This window comes from Biomphalaria glabrata, chromosome 10, assembly GCF_947242115.1.
Source record: "Biomphalaria glabrata chromosome 10, xgBioGlab47.1, whole genome shotgun sequence".
Taxonomy (NCBI): Eukaryota; Metazoa; Mollusca; class Gastropoda; family Planorbidae; genus Biomphalaria; species Biomphalaria glabrata.
Window position 1 is genome coordinate 5,706,669 of NC_074720.1, and position 18,873 is coordinate 5,725,541.

Consider the following 18,873-nt stretch of genomic DNA (forward strand, 5'->3'; position numbering starts at 1 on the left):
AACTTTACATTTGAAACCATTTTCATGCCAGATTTTAGGCCCTCTTTATGTTACATCATACCATTTGCATTACACTTTATGCCACTTTTTTTTGCGAATAAAAAACAACATGTTAGTCACTTAGTTTAGAGAGTCACCATAGTTGACGGACTTTAAACGCAGCATTTAATGACGCCACGGTACAGTCAGTACAGCTTGTTTATGTTAAGATAGTTGGTGTTTGGAATTGAAGGCGACATCATCATATTACGGACAGAGACTCGACTGTGGCCTTTCCGGTTTCAACTTTAAGCTACGTATTCAAGTATCTAACGGTCTGGACTTGGTGACGTAAGTCCTTTCATCTAGTTTTTTGTGATAGGTCTCGTTCTTTGGTAATTTCAAACGCATCTAAATACGCCCGTACAAGAAACGCAAACATCTTCTGTGATATCTGTTGGAGTCAGACAACCATCATATAACTACAAGATCAAAGCTTATTACAAACAACTATACCGAATAGAAGAAGTTGAAGGATACGTCATGGGTTTCTCCAGCTCGACAAATTATATTAAGTTTTTATTACTCTAACTTAGGTTTATTTATACGTGACACCGCCCATTTCATTAATATTATAAGTAGGCAACACGCTTTACAGTTGTTTTTTAACGTGTTTCGGATGTTCTTTTAGAATTGAAGAAATCCAAATAGCACGCACGTCGGGGTCGGATGGCTTCGGGACCATCGATACGACAGTCCAGAGCGCATATCACAATACCAAGCAGTATGTATTTAAACAAAGTTATCAGGGATTATTAAAAAAAAAAAGATTTGGATATTCAATATTAAAAAATATTGCTCGCGCTTTAGCAGGCTACAACACATGAACTAATAGGGGTTTCAATTGCGCTTTTAATTTTTGAGATCTGAACAGACAGACCGCACAAAACTAATAAAGGCTATTCCCCATTAGGTAGCCACTATTTAAAATAAGAAATTAGTTTCGATGGCGATTAAAAAAAGGGGGGGGGGCCACCAAGATGACATTATTAAATTATTAGGCTTATAGCACACGAATTTAAAACAGAATAAAACCCAAGCCCTGAGTAAAATCCCGATATTGTTTAAATACTGTGACACAGTTTAAACCATGCATATTAAACAATGGGATTGGTAATGGCGCGAAAAAAAAACTAAAGTCTTATTCACTTGTCCACTCAGCTCACTATGGGGAGATATAGGGGAGACAATAACGCTGTTCATAAAGCTGACAACGTAATATCCGCCAGAGTGATGTCCCCAGAACTGGGCTGATTGTTTGTATTCTCTTTACTGTCTTTGAGTGCAGATTCTAGAATGTCCTTTTCAAAACACAATGACATTGTTCTGAAACAGATAATAAGGTTGGGGAGGGGTGTGTGCGTGTGTGGCTGAGTGGTAAAGCGCTTGGCTTTATTCCAAACCGAGGGGTCTCGGATTCAAATCGCGGTGAGGACTGGGATATTGAATTACCTGATTTTTAAGGCACCTCTGAGTCCAATCACGTCTACAGGGTACCTGATACTAGTAGAGGAAAAGTAAAGGCGGCTTTTCGTTGTGCTGGCCACATGACACCCTCGTTAACCGTGGGCCACAGAAACAGATGCCCCATAGCAAGGTCTGAAAGGGGGTACATTACTTTTCTTATTATTAGGGTAGCAATTGTTGCCATGCCTTATCTAACTGCAAGGTATGCTGGGATTCTGTTTGCAAAGTCTCACGTGACTCAAACTGCCAATGCTTGATACACATCAATGGTCACAGACTGTGTATGTAATCACGAGACGCTAAAGTATTCTTTTTTTTTTCTACTTCGCAAGTGCACCCCATCTGTAAAGGCTTCCAAAACGCTTGCCCCCCTAGTGGATCAATCCTGTGCTTCTTTCTTCTGAGGACGTCAATTCTAAAGAGCTTCATATCGCGCTTGCATGCATCAGCTCTAGTGCTCTATTAGTTTACCATACAATATAACTCTTGGCAGTCGACACAGTGGTACATGTCCAAGCCAGCTAAGGCGTCTACTGCTGATGACAGTGCACAAGTCTTGGCACCCTGATCTGCGCAGAACTTACTCATTGGTTATTTATATCTTTGCCACCTTGTTTTGAGAATCTGCTTTAATCATCCTGGGACCTAACCATACCTATTATCTTAACATTTAAAATACAGAGGTAACCTCAAAAAAAGAAGATGATTACGTCCTACGCGTGTCCCTATTTAGATCTAGTCATGCATGTTAATCAATGACGAAAACTAAGTCACTGGTTTTCCTGGCTGACTCAGGCAACCCATTCCATGCTCTAATGGCACTAGGGAAGGAAGAGCATTTGAACAAATTTGTACTAGCATATGGAACAAGGAATGTGGTACTCAGTTACTCAGTTAATTCTTTGTCTTAAGTACTGAGATCAAACAAGGGAATTTACACTGTCCTCTTAAACCGGCTTTAACATGTTACGCCCCTATTCTTATGTGTTGAAACTAAACAAGGCCATTTACTCTTAAATCAACTTAGAAAAGTTACTTCCCATGTTTTATTTACAAAGCTGCATCTGCGCGCACAATTTGTACAGAGCATTCACCGGCAGGCGGCAAGGTGTGAAGACTATGCGTCGCTGAGCACTGCTTAAATATCTAACGAATATTTCCATTTCATGTATTTCAGAAGTGCCACGAATACGTTTGCTGAAGGGGAGGCAGATCAACAGCTTGAGGTTCGGGCATGGAGACGAAAGCCTCAGGAGAGATGTAGAGATGTGCTGAAGCAGGCAGAGCTCTCCTTGGGCTGTAGCGCCACTTGGATGGATTGTATCTCAGAAGTTTCCACGGTTTATACTGTTCCAGTCATAATGCTAATGAGGTGGAGCTCCAGTGCAGGGTTTAAGTACATGCTACATAAGCCGAGCTTAGGGGCCTCACTTACTTGGGGCCTTCCAAAAAGTTTTCCGAATTAGTTTGCTATGAATAATATGGCTTTTAAGTATCTTCTTCTTCTTCATCGTTCTCATTGTTATGTTGGAGTGTTCATATGACTAGACCAATACATGAGATGAACTGCGCAGTGGTTTCCAAATCAGGGAGCTCTCCATATAGTTTTCTTTCTATGTCTTATAAGGGACTCTTGGTAGAGAGAGCAGTTTTGGAGGACGTGGTCGGCATTTTCTGGTGATACTCCACATGGGCAGATTTCACTGGTTCCAATTTTGAGCTTCCGGAACAAGTGTTGTCGCATTCTGTCGCATTCTGTTGTGTCCGGTCCTGAGTCGAAAGATTAGACGTTGGTCTTGTCGGGATAGCTTATAGTAAGCGTCATCTTTCTTGTGATTTGGATGGGAGCTCGTCCATTTCTCATTTATTTTATGTACAATTAATTTCTTCATTTCTTCTGGATAGAGTGCAGAGTTTACTTGTGAGTTTGTTCTCCCACTCTTGGCGAGTGTGTCAGCCTTCTTATTTCCTGCTAGTTGTATGTGAGCTGGTATCCATTGAATAACAGTCTTTTTGCTGTTGTTGTTGAGCTTTGTAAGTGTGAATACTCTTCCAATCATAATGCTAATGAGGTCGAGCTCCAGTGCAGTGTTTAAGTACATGCTACATAAGCCGAGCTTAGGGGCCTCACTTACTTGGGGCCTTCCAAAAAGTTTTCCGAATTAGTTTGCTATGAATAATATGGCTTTTAAGTATAAATTTATTATTTTACTATCTATTTACTTCTTAAGTATCCGAAAATATTCTTTGGCATTAATATTTAATATCTGGACCTACAAAAGGTTACATGTTTTAAATAGCTAAAGGGCTTTATCAAGTGTAAATCCAAATACCGACGGAAACAGCAACTCCAGAGACGATATAATACAATATACTCAATATAGCCGCTGGTTTCATATACAAAACATCTTGATTCCGTGTAGAATAGATGAATATCAAAAGCAAGCAATAGAAAAAAACAAAACCTTTTTAAAAGACAAAAGCTAATCTAAGGGAAAGAACCGCTAATTACTGCCATTTTTCTGAAAGATCAGGGTTTAGCCCACTTTCTGCTATATAAAACAAAATTATTTAGTACTAAATGATTAAAGAATTTGTTAATTTTTTTGAATTGATTCGTGTATTGTAATCGACTATCATCATCAAACTCTATTTGAGTAAGGGCTTGAGAGGTTCAAATCCTCTCTTGCAAAAGCCCTGGACAGAAACCCTGCTGTCCTACGTAGTGTATACATGTCGCCATACAGGTCGAGAATTTTTGGTTTCCCAGACCTGTCGAGACGGAGATCAGCAAGTCTGGGGCAGTCAAACAGAATATGAGGCAGGGTTTCCTCTTATTCCCCACAGCGGGGGCAACGTGAAGTAAAATTTGACTATAGCCGTGAGAAATAAGAGCCAACAAGACAGTGGCCTGTCCTGCACTGTGTTATAATAGCTTGCTCAGGCCTGGACAGCCTCCACCACGAGGAAGTGCGGTCAGGGCGCCTCATGCGCTCCCAGACTCCACGGGTTTTTTTGGACCTGTCCCAGCAGTCAAAATTATTTAGTACTAAATAACTAAATAATTTGTTAATTTTTGGATTGATTCGAGTATTGACTATGAATAATTATTGAAAATTTCAACTTGATTCGAGAAAGGGACGTGGGAAAAAACGTTTCCAAATGTAATAAGGGGATTAAATCCATATATACACCCACATCTCTCATTAAGTAGCATTTGTTCCCCTTATTTCGATTTCAAACAAAATAATTAATATCACAAACAATTAAATAACTAATTGTTTTTTTTTTATTTATTGATTCATGTCTTGTCAGGTCTATTGAATAATTGTGCAAAGTTTTAACTTGATCCGAGAATGGGAAAAGGGAGACAAAAAACATGCTCAAGATTTTGACCAGACAGACAGACAGACAGAGTGAGTTGATATAAGCTTTGTAATTATAATCCAAGTTCGAGCATTCTTTTAGTACTTACGATGATACAATTTTGCATTGTCAAGTGCATATGACAACATTTACTGGCCTTACGAATTTCAAGATTATTGTCTTGACAATGCAAGACCGAGCGGATTTCATCTAAGCCAATGAGTGTCGCAGCACCAGCAAATTGAGTTTCAGAACTTCAGAAGCATGGCGTCCATTAGATTGAACGTTGTACCAAAAAAAAAAAAAAAACTTAAAGAGATTCCTTAATTTCAATTGGACGATTAAAGAAGGATTAGGGATTTAACGTTTTGACACTGCAAACTACAGCATTGTAACAAATGTATGTTTAGAAGACAACTATATAAGACCAGGTGAAAGTAAAGTTCCACTTTCAGACCTTGCGATCTACAGGGCAAGTGATGTTGAGGCCATCTGTTTCTGTGGCCCACTGATAATGAGGGTGTAATGTGGCCAGCACAACGACCCACCGCCTTTGCTTTTTCCCCAACTAATGTCAGGTACTCCTTAGAGCTGGGTGGACTCAGAGGCACCCAAGGATCCCGAAATTTAAAATCCCAGACTTCACAAGGATTCGAACCCTGGGTTCCCGATTCTGAAGCCAAGAGCTTTACCGCTCATTCACCTTGCCTTCGTGCTGCTTTGCTTTATATTTGAAAATCTGGTTTAATACCATTATCTTTGTGTAACATTAGGTTTAAATTTGGTTTAGTTAATATGTTTATGGAATCACTGTTTAAGAGAAAAAAAAAGAGTCGAGGGAGATAAGCAAACAACGAATTCGGTTCGTGCTCTTTTTACGATAACTGAACAAAGCACTACGAGGTTCGATTGTTTGTAGAAACAAATGTAAACACTATCATATTTTGGCAATGTTCCCCTAAAAATTCGGACTTAAAAAAAAATTTAAAAATCGGCAGATTTACAGCTACGTTTCTCGATTACTGTATTAAAAATAAGAAGTACGATTACTGGACTTGAATCAATAGAACATGCCTAGGATCGTTAACACCCATATGCCGCCGGCATGAATATCGATTACTTTTTTCTCTCGCTTCATTTTTTTTTCTTTTAAATTTTCTTTTTACCTTGAGTGGTAACCTGATCAAAAAAAAAATCGAGGGTGATAGGGTGGGGAAGGGGGGGGGAGGTGTTATCGAAATTTCGTTTCATTAAAATGGAACAGAGAAATGTGAACGTGCGGTCTTTGCAGCTAAAACAATATATGACGTAGCTGGACATCGAGTTTATTTTGATGTTCTGAATGTGAAGGTCATTAAGCCGGAAGTACTTGATTTCAAGCGTTTCTTTGAGTCTCGCTTCACAAGGATATTGCGATGCTCATTACAAGCAACAAATTGGCGATTAAATGTTACTCGCTCTAAAGAATTTCGTGTTTGCATGGAAATTTTATTTTCGGCTGAGAGTCATCCCAAACAAAAAAAAAAAAAATTGGCTACCTTTTGTTTGGTAGCTAATATGCTACCAGTTAAGCAAGCCTCACTTTTTAAAACAAGTAATGTAAAGTTCCCCTTTCAGACTTTGTGATCTAAAGTGCAGATGATCTTAAATTCATCTGGTTCTTTGGCCAACGGTTAACGAGCAGGGTGTCATGTGGCCAGCACAACGACCAACCACCTTTACTTTTCCCAACAAATATCAGGTACCCATCAGATTTGGGGCGCCCTAAAATCCCAAAAAATTCAAAATCCCAGTCTTCACAGAGATTTGAACCCAGAATCCCAGGTTCAGAAGCCAAGCGCTTAATCAGAGAAATTATAAATGGGTCCAGACGTTAGCAAAACTTAAGAACCTCTCTATGTACTAAAAGAAAAAGAAAACTTTTTTATCGCTGAGGTGATGCTCCAACTACAACCTTTATTTAAATTAGATCAATGTTTACTGACATTTGAATTTTCACTGTTGAATTATGTATGAAGGCAATAACCAGGCCAAACTTTAGCTTGGACAAAAAATTGTTGAGTCTGAAATAAAGAGAGGGGGATGGGATTGTATTGAAACTATAAGGAATCCACACGGCAAACCCAACAATGTCAAGGAAGTTAAATTTGAAATTCACTGTTTCAATCTAAATTTAAAAAAACAAACGAATTGAGCTATAAATACTATAATTTTAACAATGTCTCAATGCGTAGCAGTTGGTCTTCCTATCAGCTATCCTTAATTACCGATTGTTAGTTTTTAAATAAGTTGAGGCTCGTATACTGAAAGTCTATTACTTCAGAAAAAAAACATTTACCTTTAAAAACAGAAAGCATAGCATATCAAAATTCCTGTACACTGCCTACATCAAAAAACTAGTTATTTATAGTTTTTTCCGTCATTAAATGCAAATCTCAACCTACACTCTTCAAGACTAAATGACCATAAAAGAGTGTATCAATATGTAGAAGGCATTGTGAGCTACCCGGAAACAATGACAAATAAAACATACATTAAAGTGCATTTGAGAAGACATGTGAGAAGTAATTAGTCAGTGGGGGGGGGGGGGGGTAGACACGTTTAAATACACGAAAAGTAATGTATTAACCCTTGGAATATAAAATACTAGCCGGATGATACCCGCGGCCTGCGGGCCTTAGTTCGGGTATTAGTAATAATTGGATTTAGATCTGTCAAACTTAGATAATGTTCCTTTCAAGTTCGTTTCTTTCCCCACGAAAATTAGAGTAGATTGCGAAAATGGGTTTACCCGTTAAGCAGTTACATTTATATCAAATATAAGAATAGTGTGAAAACGGGTTTACCCGATATATACAAAGAAAAGCATTTCTTTAATAGAGATACATTTATCTTTTTTTTCTTTGGGACCCCCGGTTGTACGAGGGACATTAAACATACACTATGGTCTCCGCCATGATCCAAAGAACATTTATGCCAAGTTTGATCAAGATTGGTCAAACGGTTTTGATTTCTATGAGGGACATACATACATATATGCATACGCCTTACTTTCTGCTTAATATATAAAATATATTGCACTCATCAAATCATGACCAGGGGTTGGGGGGAGTGAGGTTCAGAAATAGTCTCAATAAAACATTTCACCCATTGATCTTTTCATACCAGTCGCATGGGGCTCGTTAAATAAAGTGTAGTGAAAAGCAGACTTCATATTTGAAGCATTTTTTTTTGTCTAAGAAACTAAATAACCTAATTGAAACTATCTAAATCTAAATATATATGATCAAATGTCATTATCAAACTGTGAATTTAAAGGCTGAACTAGAAAGGAAGCTCCTGGCCAGCTACCAAATAACGTAATTGAAATAAGCTAAATATATCTTTGATAAAATCTGATAATGTAACTGTGAATCTAACGGCTGAACTAGAAAGGAAGCTCCTAGCCATGGAAGTAAGTTGTTCAAGTAGGCACCACATACACAACAGGAGCACGCTGGCGATTGGGTCCCTCGATAACCTTCTGGCCAATGTCAAAAAACGTAAATTAAGACTGTATGGCCATGCCTTGGGATCCTCAGGGCTTGCAAAGACTTTCCTGCAGGGAACAGTAGAAAGAAATAGAAGGAAAGGCAGACAGAAGAAGCGATGGGAAGACTGCATTGAGAAATGGACAGGCCTGTCAATGAAAAAAAAAAAACTAATACTGGCACAAGTCAGAGAAGAACGGAGAGAGACATAACAGATCAGATGTCCTAACGTCGCCAAAAGATTAAGGGATAGGTGAAATGATCTAGTAGAACAGAACATAAGCGCTGTTTCATTATAAAAAGCAGCAACCTCTCTCTTTCACTGCCATGAAAATCTATTTATTTGTTGAGTATATCGGAAAATGTGATTCGAGATTCCAGTCAGTTTCAAGATGCCAGTCAGTTTCGAGATTCTAGTCAGTTTCAAGATTCCAGTCAGTTTCGAGATTCTAGTCAGTTTCAAGATTCTAATCAGTTTCGAGATTCCAGTCAGTTTCGAGTTTCCAGTCAGTTTCGAGATTCCACTCAGTTAAGTCTAATCGGCAGTACGACGGGAGAAGGTTATAATATGATCAAATTACAATGAAGCGATGGTACCATATGGAAGAAACGTTGACAGGTGAAATCTGATTATTTAGCTGTTCTGATTGTAACATATTGGAATTATATGTACATTTGCACACTAGCGCGTCAGTGCAACACCGCTTGTGTTTACGTAATAAATGCAGTTCCATAGACATAAATAAATATAGACTGGAAGTAGGAAGTTATTTTTATTTGGGGGGAGTCAATATGTTTTATGTACTATATCTAGGTGAAAAAAAAATGGCGGCGATTGAGCTATAAATTTTAGGACTAACATTTCAGCCAATATATACCTTTGATCTTTAGTTTTGAAAAGTGCAAAACTGCCATATTCCCAATATTTTGTCTTTGTTTTATAATCATAGACATAGGCAAATATATATAGGTTTGTGATGTGGATCTACACACTTATCTTTTCCCAAATATTTCCGATAATAATTTGTTTTTTATCGTCCAGTCTATATATATATGTCTATGTGCAGTTCCTAATATATCTTCCCTCTTAAACACTAGTTTGTTATTTGTGTAATACAAATATTCTACACTGATGAACAACTAAACGTAGCTTATTCTCATTACTCTGTGCCCTAGACATTGACGTTGTGTATAAGTGTGTGTGTTTTGCATCTGTATCTTGGAGCTCTTTTTTTAATATTATGTGTAACCGATGTTAAGTCAGTGCGCTAATGAAAAGACTCGTGAATCCAGCGTCGTCTGTTCACGTGGCCTGTTGCATTTGGTGTTATCTAAAGTAACAATAAGCTAACAATAGTTGTTTTTTTAACTCTCAAAACCGCGTTTTTGTATTGTAATTAACAGATACGAAAAATTGGTTTTCCTCATACAATAGCAACAACATTTCTTTAAAAAGAAACAACAATGGCGAACATCTTCCAGTACAGTTCCTGTGCAAAGCCGCTCTGTTCTATTTCGCAGAACAAATCAATGGTGGCCTTAATTATTGATACATGCATTGTTTTGAAAACTGTTTTGAGACGAATGAAGCATTCATGAGCTGTGAATATTCGACTAACCCTATAGTAGCCCAAACATTACGTAGTTGTTATGTATTAATTTCAACCCATTAAATTTCTTTTTTTTTTTTCCGTACTTTTAAATCATCTTCAAAAAGAAACAGCTACCAATCATGTGTCTACAAATATATTGTTGTAACTCCACTCCCTCGCCACACTGATGGTGCGCATGAGAGCTCCAATGAATACAAGAGAAGACATGTTGATATAAGACAGGAAGAAGGACTGTTGTGGGTCCGGCTAAAGTGATGGAAGTCTGAGCTGACTCGAGAGAACATCCTTTGTGTTATCTGTGAACTGTGTTGAGGACCTGGGGCGGCACTGGGAAGTGTGTCGGTGGTCTGTATTGGTATTTAGGTAGAAAAGGACTGGTGTCACTTGAGATAGGACATTCTGGGACTTGATGGCTGAAGTCCATGCCTGTTTGTACAGTAAATAAATACCTCGTTTATTGTTACCTCCTGCCTTTCGTTGAGTTGTCTACCTTAGAGTTACAACAATACGTATATGTTACATTTATATATGCATTTATATCGCAAACTGCTTACAATAGGGGGGGGGGGGGGGGTTAAAGATAAACTAGGCAATGTCAAGGACGCTGAACTGAACATGCCAACTAAATTTTGAATACGCTGTACAAATAAAAAAGTTGGGCATTTATAGTTGTATTCGCAATAGATGAAAATATCTAAAAGATGAGGTGGAGCGAGAGAAAATGTAGAAAGAAAAGACAGACGAGGTAGAAAAGGCAAAAGTAAGAGGGAGAAACGCCTAGAATGTAATTCTCTTCTCTTCTGGAGTAACATATCTGTAATTTATAAGAGAAGAGAAACAGTGGATAGTGGCCAGCACAACGAGACAAACCGCCTTTACGTCCCCTGTGTATGTCAGGCACCCATCAGAGTCGTGTGCCCTAATAATCCCGAAGCACAAAATCAAACTTCATCAAGACTAGAACTCGAGACCCGTATGTTCGTAAGGGAAGCGCCTTGCCACTCAGCCACCGAGCCCCCTAACATCAGAGTTAAAAGTCCATCCAAATGAGTCCATGGAATAAATATCTGAAACGAATTCCGCCAACTTAGTGATGGAAAAAAAGTTATTCATGATTATTCTTATAGCTAAGTTAGGCCTTTATGTCTGGGTAGAGTGATATTTCTTTTAAGCATTAGAACAATTGACACTAAATGCCAAAAGACAAAATGCATCGACGCTCTAAAAGAAACAGCTCCAGTTGCAATTAAAAAATTTTTAAAGTTACAAAACGTGATAGTGTGAGGCCATAGTTTTCAAGACACAAGATTAAGTCAGCCTGATGATTACACATATGGGTTTCATAAGGGGCTCGTCTGGGTCTCCTGGTTACTCCCAAGCTCGCCCCTTTAAGGGTCCCAGTTTTTGCTGCCATGCATCCCCTCAACGAGTCTCACGTCTTTGGCCACGTTACTTTCAAGTTCATTCCCTTACAAAAGTTTCGGGACAGGTTCGTCTGGGCCCTTTTGACTGAGCCCCAATTCACCCCTAAGGGCAGCCATTTGAGACATCGCTCATTTTCCCGAATGGGACCCATGTGTCTGATCTGTATTGGCCAAGATGGTGCTCTTATGGAACCCGAAGTCTTTGCTTTGAGGGATTAGCGATTAAGGTAATTAAGGAAACCAGGAACCAACAGGTGTGTTAATCTAGTCGTGCATATTTTAAACTCTGTTAAGTCATTGGGTTTCATGGCTGATTCAGGCAACCCGTTCCATGCTCTAAAGGCAATATTTATTAATTTTCCTTGGATATGGAATAAGGAATGTGTCTTTATCTTTGCCTCATTCGAGTATGTTATTAGATTGTTGATTGTTTTTTTTTTTGTTTTTTTTTTTGTAAGTTATTTCACCCTGGTACAGTCCCCTGCAGGAATGTTTTTGAAAGCCATGAGGATCTCGTAATATGGTCATAATGACAGACAACATGCTACACTACATTCAAGAAAAACATTATGACCTATCTGTTTGAAACTTTTTTTTAGATTAGTTTGTCATTTTAGCTCTCGTGTTTATGTGTGTGTAATTTTATCACAGCGCCCTGAGACCACATTTTGTCTGTTAACAGCACTGTATACATTGAGTTAATATTATGTATTGTTAATGAGTTTAAGTTTGCGTTTTCCGACAGTAGGTTAAAGGTCATCGTCTGGCTCGATAGACACTGTGAAGGAAAGCGATTGATGGACTTCCAGGAATGAACGGGCCTATCATTGTGAATCAATTCAAAAGCTAAAGAGGAATGGAGAAAGACGGTCGACAGATCACATATGGTGCCCCAACTGTCCAACTGAGCAGATTAATGGATAGGAGAAGTTAAAAGTTATTTCACTTATTTCGAACAGATTCTTCAAACTCACTGTTCTAATTCAGATTTATCATTTAGACCTAGATCTCAATGCTCTGACTTACCTGTTAACAATATCACAGAAATCGCCATCCCGTGAAGCTAGCACAGCAAATATTTATAAATCCTTAGTAATTTATCCACATCGTGAAAGATTTGTTGTGAATGCAGCAACTGGCCGTGACGGAAATAGGAGACCCACAAACAAGTCACCTACACACCCTAGATTCTAGATTCGATCCAGTTCTAATTCACTAGAAAAAGAAACAAAAAAATACTCAATTATTATAACAAACCAAAAAATAAAAAAAAGAAGTCTAAAAAGTCAATAGGTGTGTGTCGAATATCACCATTAGTCAGAGGAGACTGTGTGCTGTCCTAATTAAAGCCTACACACACTGATAGACCAGCTGAACATTCGAAATTACATGAGAAGAGACGTGTGTCTCCTCGCGCCCTACTACACATGAGTAAAATCGGTCACAGTGTAAAGGAGTAGCAAAGCCTTAATCACACAGCACCATATTCTCTCCCTTTTGTTTTTGGAAAGTTATCGAAAATATTTTTTTAAAATATGGGGGGGGGGGGGGGATAACTTTTCTAAAATAGTTAAAAGAATAAAATCTACATAAATTCTCGAAAACACGTTAATCATTCGTAATTCTATGTTAAACCACTATACTACTTCCGGCATGGAAGGCAGAGTTGTCGATCTTGACAAATATGATGTCATGTGTCGCGAGCTCGTCTCTCTGTCGTCTGCCTGCCTCTTACGGCTCCGCATTTCATTCAACAGTTTCTACCCGCCTTCAGATCGATATCGATGTTGCTTACCCCACTCCAGACCGCCCTCCCCCCTCTACATTCTCTTCCCAGCAGACCTCCCATTTTCTCTCCCGGGAACCACACACCTAGGGCATCCACCCTTCTTTTTTTTTTACATTTTTTTAAAAAGCACCTACCCCACTCACCGCACCGTGTGCTTCCTAGTTTACGGCGCGTGCAGTTTTGGTCGCGCGTGGCGCGCACAATCCCAACAGGCGGTATAGCCCCCACGCATGCACACACTTTCGGACTCCCTCACTCGTCCCGAAGCTCGCGTGCTGAGCGGTGTGTTTAATGCTTCGATAGGGACTGGGCTGGGTGGAGCACTATGTATTAATTGCTTTGTGAAATAGTTCGTTTATCTATCCTGAGAGGCCAGTGATTCTCAACATTTCAGCTTATCAACACATATACCAGAGTTTATTTTATTTATACGCCATATAACATGCATCTTACTTACTTAGACTTAAGTCCTCCTGTGCCGTTTGGCGCATTGGGCGCCTATAAGACCACATAAAGGCTTTTCAAAATAAATGAATAAATATGAATTTAAAAAAAAATCAATAAATAAAGTAAATTAGTTAAATTAAGTAGGCCTAAACAAAAAAAAAAAAAGCAAATTAAGGAAAAAAAAAGTAAATAAATAAATCACCGTGTCTACCTGGCTAAAAGGGTCACCCATTCTTGAATTTCCCTCATGGTTGACTCCCAAAGGCTTTTCCATGTTAGGGTAGGCTATAGCCACAAGGCAGCTGAGGTTTGGATTCAGAGTTTTCCTTCTCCTATATGGGGTTGCTAGCCAAGGCTAACGAGCTCCTCCTGCACGAAGCTTACTGATTCAGGCGTCTTTGCTCCTTTTCCTGTCGTTGATAAAACTTAAGCCGGGCCCAATATCTGAGCCACACTTGAGCCAATATCTGAGCCACACTTATATATCAGGAGTTGGACTGGTTGTCACTAGTTGTCAGAGTCTATAAGAGACGCATTCCTTAAGAAGCATTTGGTAGATAGTGGAGTGCTTATACGTGACCTTCGTGACCCCAGGCCGTCCAACTGGTTCTTGACGTAGAAGGTCAGCGACCATTGTTTCTGATATCGAAGGTGCCAGCTTATACCTACCACTTCAGGAAATAACCTTACGATTTCATCATAGATGGAAATGAAAGGTTAGGCCCACTCATTTGCTAGAGAATAATAATACAGAATACAATAGTGTTCAAAAGAAACGTATACTTTTCCTAAGTGGTGTATGGAAGTGGGGTTCAAATATCGTAGTTTTAGATTTTTAGTTAAGGGATAGCATTGAGCCAGGTCGATATAAAAGGGGCAGGGGGAGACTAGATCGCCTGTTTGTTTATTTGGGGCATGAATTGGTACTCTGAAGATGAATAGGACCTACAAATCTATAACTAAGAGTTGAAGTTATAAATTATGTATATATATTGTTAGACTACATTACATAAGAGTAATGTGTATTAGGACATAATTTGTAAAAGCGCCCCTTCCTCCCTAGTACCATTAGAGCATGGAACGAGCTCCCAGAACATCCAGCCAGGAAAACCAACGACTTAGCAAAGTTATAAAGCAAAGGATACGAGTGGAACGTAATTATCTTCTGTTTTGTAATTTATAAGACAAGATAATAGGAAGCAATATTTTATAACAACTAGATATCTAAATGAATTCTAAATCTAGAACTAACAAAAAATATCCAAACAATTGTCACTGTGAATGTGAGGACTTAGTAAAAGAGTAACTCTCTCTCTCTCTCTCTCTCTCTCTCTCTCTCTCTCTGTGTTTGGGAGGATTTTCTTTAGGAACGTATGTAATCTACATGATAAAGTAATATAACAATGCAACATTATAATATGTATGCACTCTAGTTTGAAGGTAAAAGACGCCCTTTGAGACTTTGTGGTCTACAAGGCAAAATTCAATGTTTTTTTTTTAAAGCTGATGTTTAACGAGGGTGTCATGTGGAACAACGACCAAACGCCTTTAACTTTCTCTAATGTCTGGTAGACAATAGGGTTAGGCGGACTCAAGGGCGTCATAATAATCTCAAAGTTAAAAATCCCAGTATTATTCGAGATTCTTATCTTATCAAATACAGACGTTACTTCAAAAAAAGAAGATGATTACGTCATATGCGTCATACATCTAGTCATGCATGTTAACCAATGACTTAACATTCTGCTAAGTCACTGGTTTTCCTGACTGGCTCAGGCAACCCATTCCATGCTCTAATAGCACTAGGGAAGAAGGGGCATTTGTACAAATTTGTCCTAGCATATGGAAAGAGGAATATGCCTCTATCTTAGTGTCTTTCTGAGTATTTTATTAGATTCGAGCCCCCATTCCACTAGGTTCGACCCCCATCCCACAAGGTTCGACCACCGTTCCACTAGGTTCGACCCCCATTCCACTAGGTTCGTCCACCGTTCCACTAGGTTCGACCCCCATTCCAATAGGTTCGACCCCCATTCCACTAGATTCGGAAGACAAGCGCTTTAACTTAAACTGGCATCCACCACGCCCCACAATTTGAAAAAAAAAATGGGCAGCTGAATAAAACAAAAAAAGTTAATAGATGGCAGCACTAAGCAGGTATGATTCTGATACATTTAAACACGTGGATATGTTGATGACACACAATCTATTTTAACGGTACGTCTGTAATTAATAGTTTTACAGGTTTCAAATGCTCCTTCAGATTCTGAATATAGTTACATCCCAGCCCAAACCTCCCGCAGGACGACAGGCAGGAATCGAACCCGGGACTCTCAAGAACACCGAACAACAACAGTCCAGCGCGCGTACCACACGACCATGCAGCCATTTATAAGAGAAGATGATCTAATTCGTACGCTGTAAAAGAAGAACCGTTGATACAGACCGTGTACAAAACACATCAACAAAACAAAAAACAACTATCGGCAATGGCGACACACCATAACATTGAGCAGCACGCACACAGCGCGCGTGCTGACACGCTCGCCTAGTAAGAAAGACACAGGCGACAGTTACATCAGCCGATCGTTAGAGTGACTTCCCCTGTCCTCCACCCAGTTCCCCTTATCGCACGAGAGCTCAGTCGTTCGAGTAGTCACTAATGTCTATTACTACACAATTGATCACAGAAAATAGCCTCTATCACTGCTTTTTAATTATTCAGGCAAAATAGGCCGGACAAAACGTCAGAATGTTTTCAATATATATCCTTGGTAGGGTAGCGTGAGACGCCATCTGTATACATGTTTAAGTTGCTTGGCTTAGGAATACAATTATGATAAGACATTGAAAAAAAAATGAATCCATTACGTTTTAATTCTCCCCTCCCCCCCCCACCCCCCCCCCCCCACGAAAAAAAAAAGAAGACAGAGGAAGCGATGGTAAGACAACAGGGGCGGACTGGGTGTCAAAATCGGCCCGGGCATTTCTATAAAATTCGGCCCACAAATTCTCTATCATGTGATGGGCATCCATTTCTAGGTGTATCGGTCCTTAAAAATCATTGTTAAGTTTGATAATGTATCGATATGCATGTACACAGTGAACTCTATATCTTAATAAGCAATAAAGCGTCTTTTTAAATCAGCAATTATGTAGGCCCTAAAAAGATGAAGTCTACTAGTAGCACTGTCTACATGCTACATTTTATTTTCGGAAAATGTGTTAAAATAGTATTACACTGTGATGCCTATGAAAGACTTTTTTAAACACGATGCCCAGAGGTCTTTTTATAATAATAATAATAATAATAATATAATAAGAATATTATAAAACCTTTAACAACTTGATATGTGCCATAGTGACTTCGATCAGGCCATTTCGGTAGCCCTACCGGCCCATTTGGGTACCGGCCCACCGGACATTTGCCCAAATGCACATATAGCCAGTCCGCCCCTGGAAGACAACATCAAAGAATGGATAGGCCTGTCATTGAATGAAATTCTATCCAAGGCAAAGGACAGAGAAGAATGGAGAACGGTTGTCAGATCTTGTGTGGGGCCCCCAACGGTTCAAAGGACTAATGGATAGTTGAAGAAGTCGTAGTAGACGTCCACACCGGACAGCAGTAGGCCTGTTACGTTATCGCAATCAGCTCTGGGCCACGCCCCTCAGTTGGGTCCATAGTCCAGCGGTTCTTAACCTTTTATGCTCGGCAACCCCTTTTTACAATCCCCCACTCTGCCGCGACCCCCCCCCCTCACACACACACACATACAGCAATAGAATAATAGACAATAACAATCCACATTTTCGATGGTCTTAGGCGACCCCTGGCAAATCGTCAATCGACCCCCAAGGGGTCGCGATCCACAGGTTGAGAACCCCTGGTCCATACCATCCTGCTATCTTAGTTTCTTGGTCAACCGATCTCCTCCGTGTGTGCTTTGGTCTCCCAGCCTTTCCCTTCCCCTTAGGGTCCCAGTCCAGAGCCTGTTTTCGAATGCTGTTTTACGCTTTGAATGCCCTACCCACCCCCTATAATTTCTTGCACTCTACGAGTTTGCTGGGCTAGTGTATGTCAAGTTCCCCTTTCAGACCTTGCAATGTATAGGGCATATATATGATGTTAAGGTCACCTGTTTCTATGGCCAACGGTTAACGAGCAGGGTGTCATACGGCCAGCACAACGACCAACCTCCTTTATGTTCCCCGTTCAGGCACCCATATTAGAGTTGGATGAACTCTGGGGCGTCCTGAAAATACAGGAATTCAAAATCCCAGTCTTTACCAATATTCCAACCCAGGACCCCGGGTTCGGAAACGCCCCCTATTATACAATGTTAAATGTTAACGCTTATTGAAAATACGACAGACTCTTGACATTTTCCTTTTATTTCATCTTCTTTTTCGTGGGCTGGAGGCAATATGAACTTTCATTATTTAAAATTATGAACACGACACAGCGGTTTGAAACGTGAAGAAGTCGTTCAATAATCTTTCCTGTAGCTAGGTATATATTTCTAGATCATATTTGCAACTAGTGTAAGGTAGGTTTGATGCTTCATATATATATTATTCTACCGTCTTTTAACCGAGTTATTTCTTTCGGAGATCTTCAGATTTTTTTTTGGTTTCCTTTCATCATCGGTCATTGATACATAATGAATGTTATTGTGTATAGTTAGAAGTGAAGTATCCAACATATTATAGTCTTTGAGATAGACATGTAACATGTTTGATGCAATATTATTTTAATGTTTTAACTCGTGTTACAAATGTGTATTTTTTTCATTGTGAATGTGGCGGGCCGGATGGAACTTCTCCTAGGGGTGGACTTGGCACACCGGCCGTAGTGTGCACATCTCTGTTCTAAGCTGTCCTTACCAGCCTTCAGCAGAACATGGTATTTGTCAGTTAGTTTTGTCAGCGGGTGTCTGTAATGGAGAGAAGGCACATTTGAGGCGTTCGATGAGGCTTAGTTGCTTACTATAAAGTATAGAGCATCTAGGTCTTACAGCCATACGTAAATGTGGTGAGAACCACTGCTTCATACATAGACATTCATTTTGGTAAGGAAGGCGAAGAAGCCTATTCCCCATTCTCTCATTTAGAGGCAAGCAAAAGTGATGTTGGCCTTAACCTGGAGGCTGTCTCTACTTTTTTAGATACAGACGCATTGTACAGGTCGACGGCAC

At 39.5% G+C, this 18,873-nt stretch overlaps 1 protein-coding gene across 4 annotated transcripts in view; it reads right to left on the reverse strand.

Annotated features, from left to right (window-relative positions):
• The window catches only part of LOC106068515 (receptor-type tyrosine-protein phosphatase R-like), a 71,661-nt gene extending 57,648 nt beyond the window's left edge, over positions 1–14,013 (reverse strand). Inside the window, exons 1-2 of one of the 4 annotated variants that reach the window (XM_056044798.1) lie at positions 13,887–14,013; positions 12,466–12,654 (exon numbers count right to left, since the gene is read on the reverse strand). In XM_056044798.1, coding sequence (XP_055900773.1) covers positions 12,466–12,493 — 28 coding nt within the window. In that variant the 5' untranslated portion in view covers positions 12,494–12,654; positions 13,887–14,013. Of the gene's footprint in view, positions 1–12,465; positions 12,731–12,750; positions 12,947–13,085; positions 13,175–13,886 lie in introns of those variants that run through there. The other 3 variants (XM_056044797.1, XM_056044794.1, XM_056044796.1) reach the window with 3 other exon arrangements.
• Between the last annotated feature and the right edge of the window lie 4,860 nt (positions 14,014–18,873).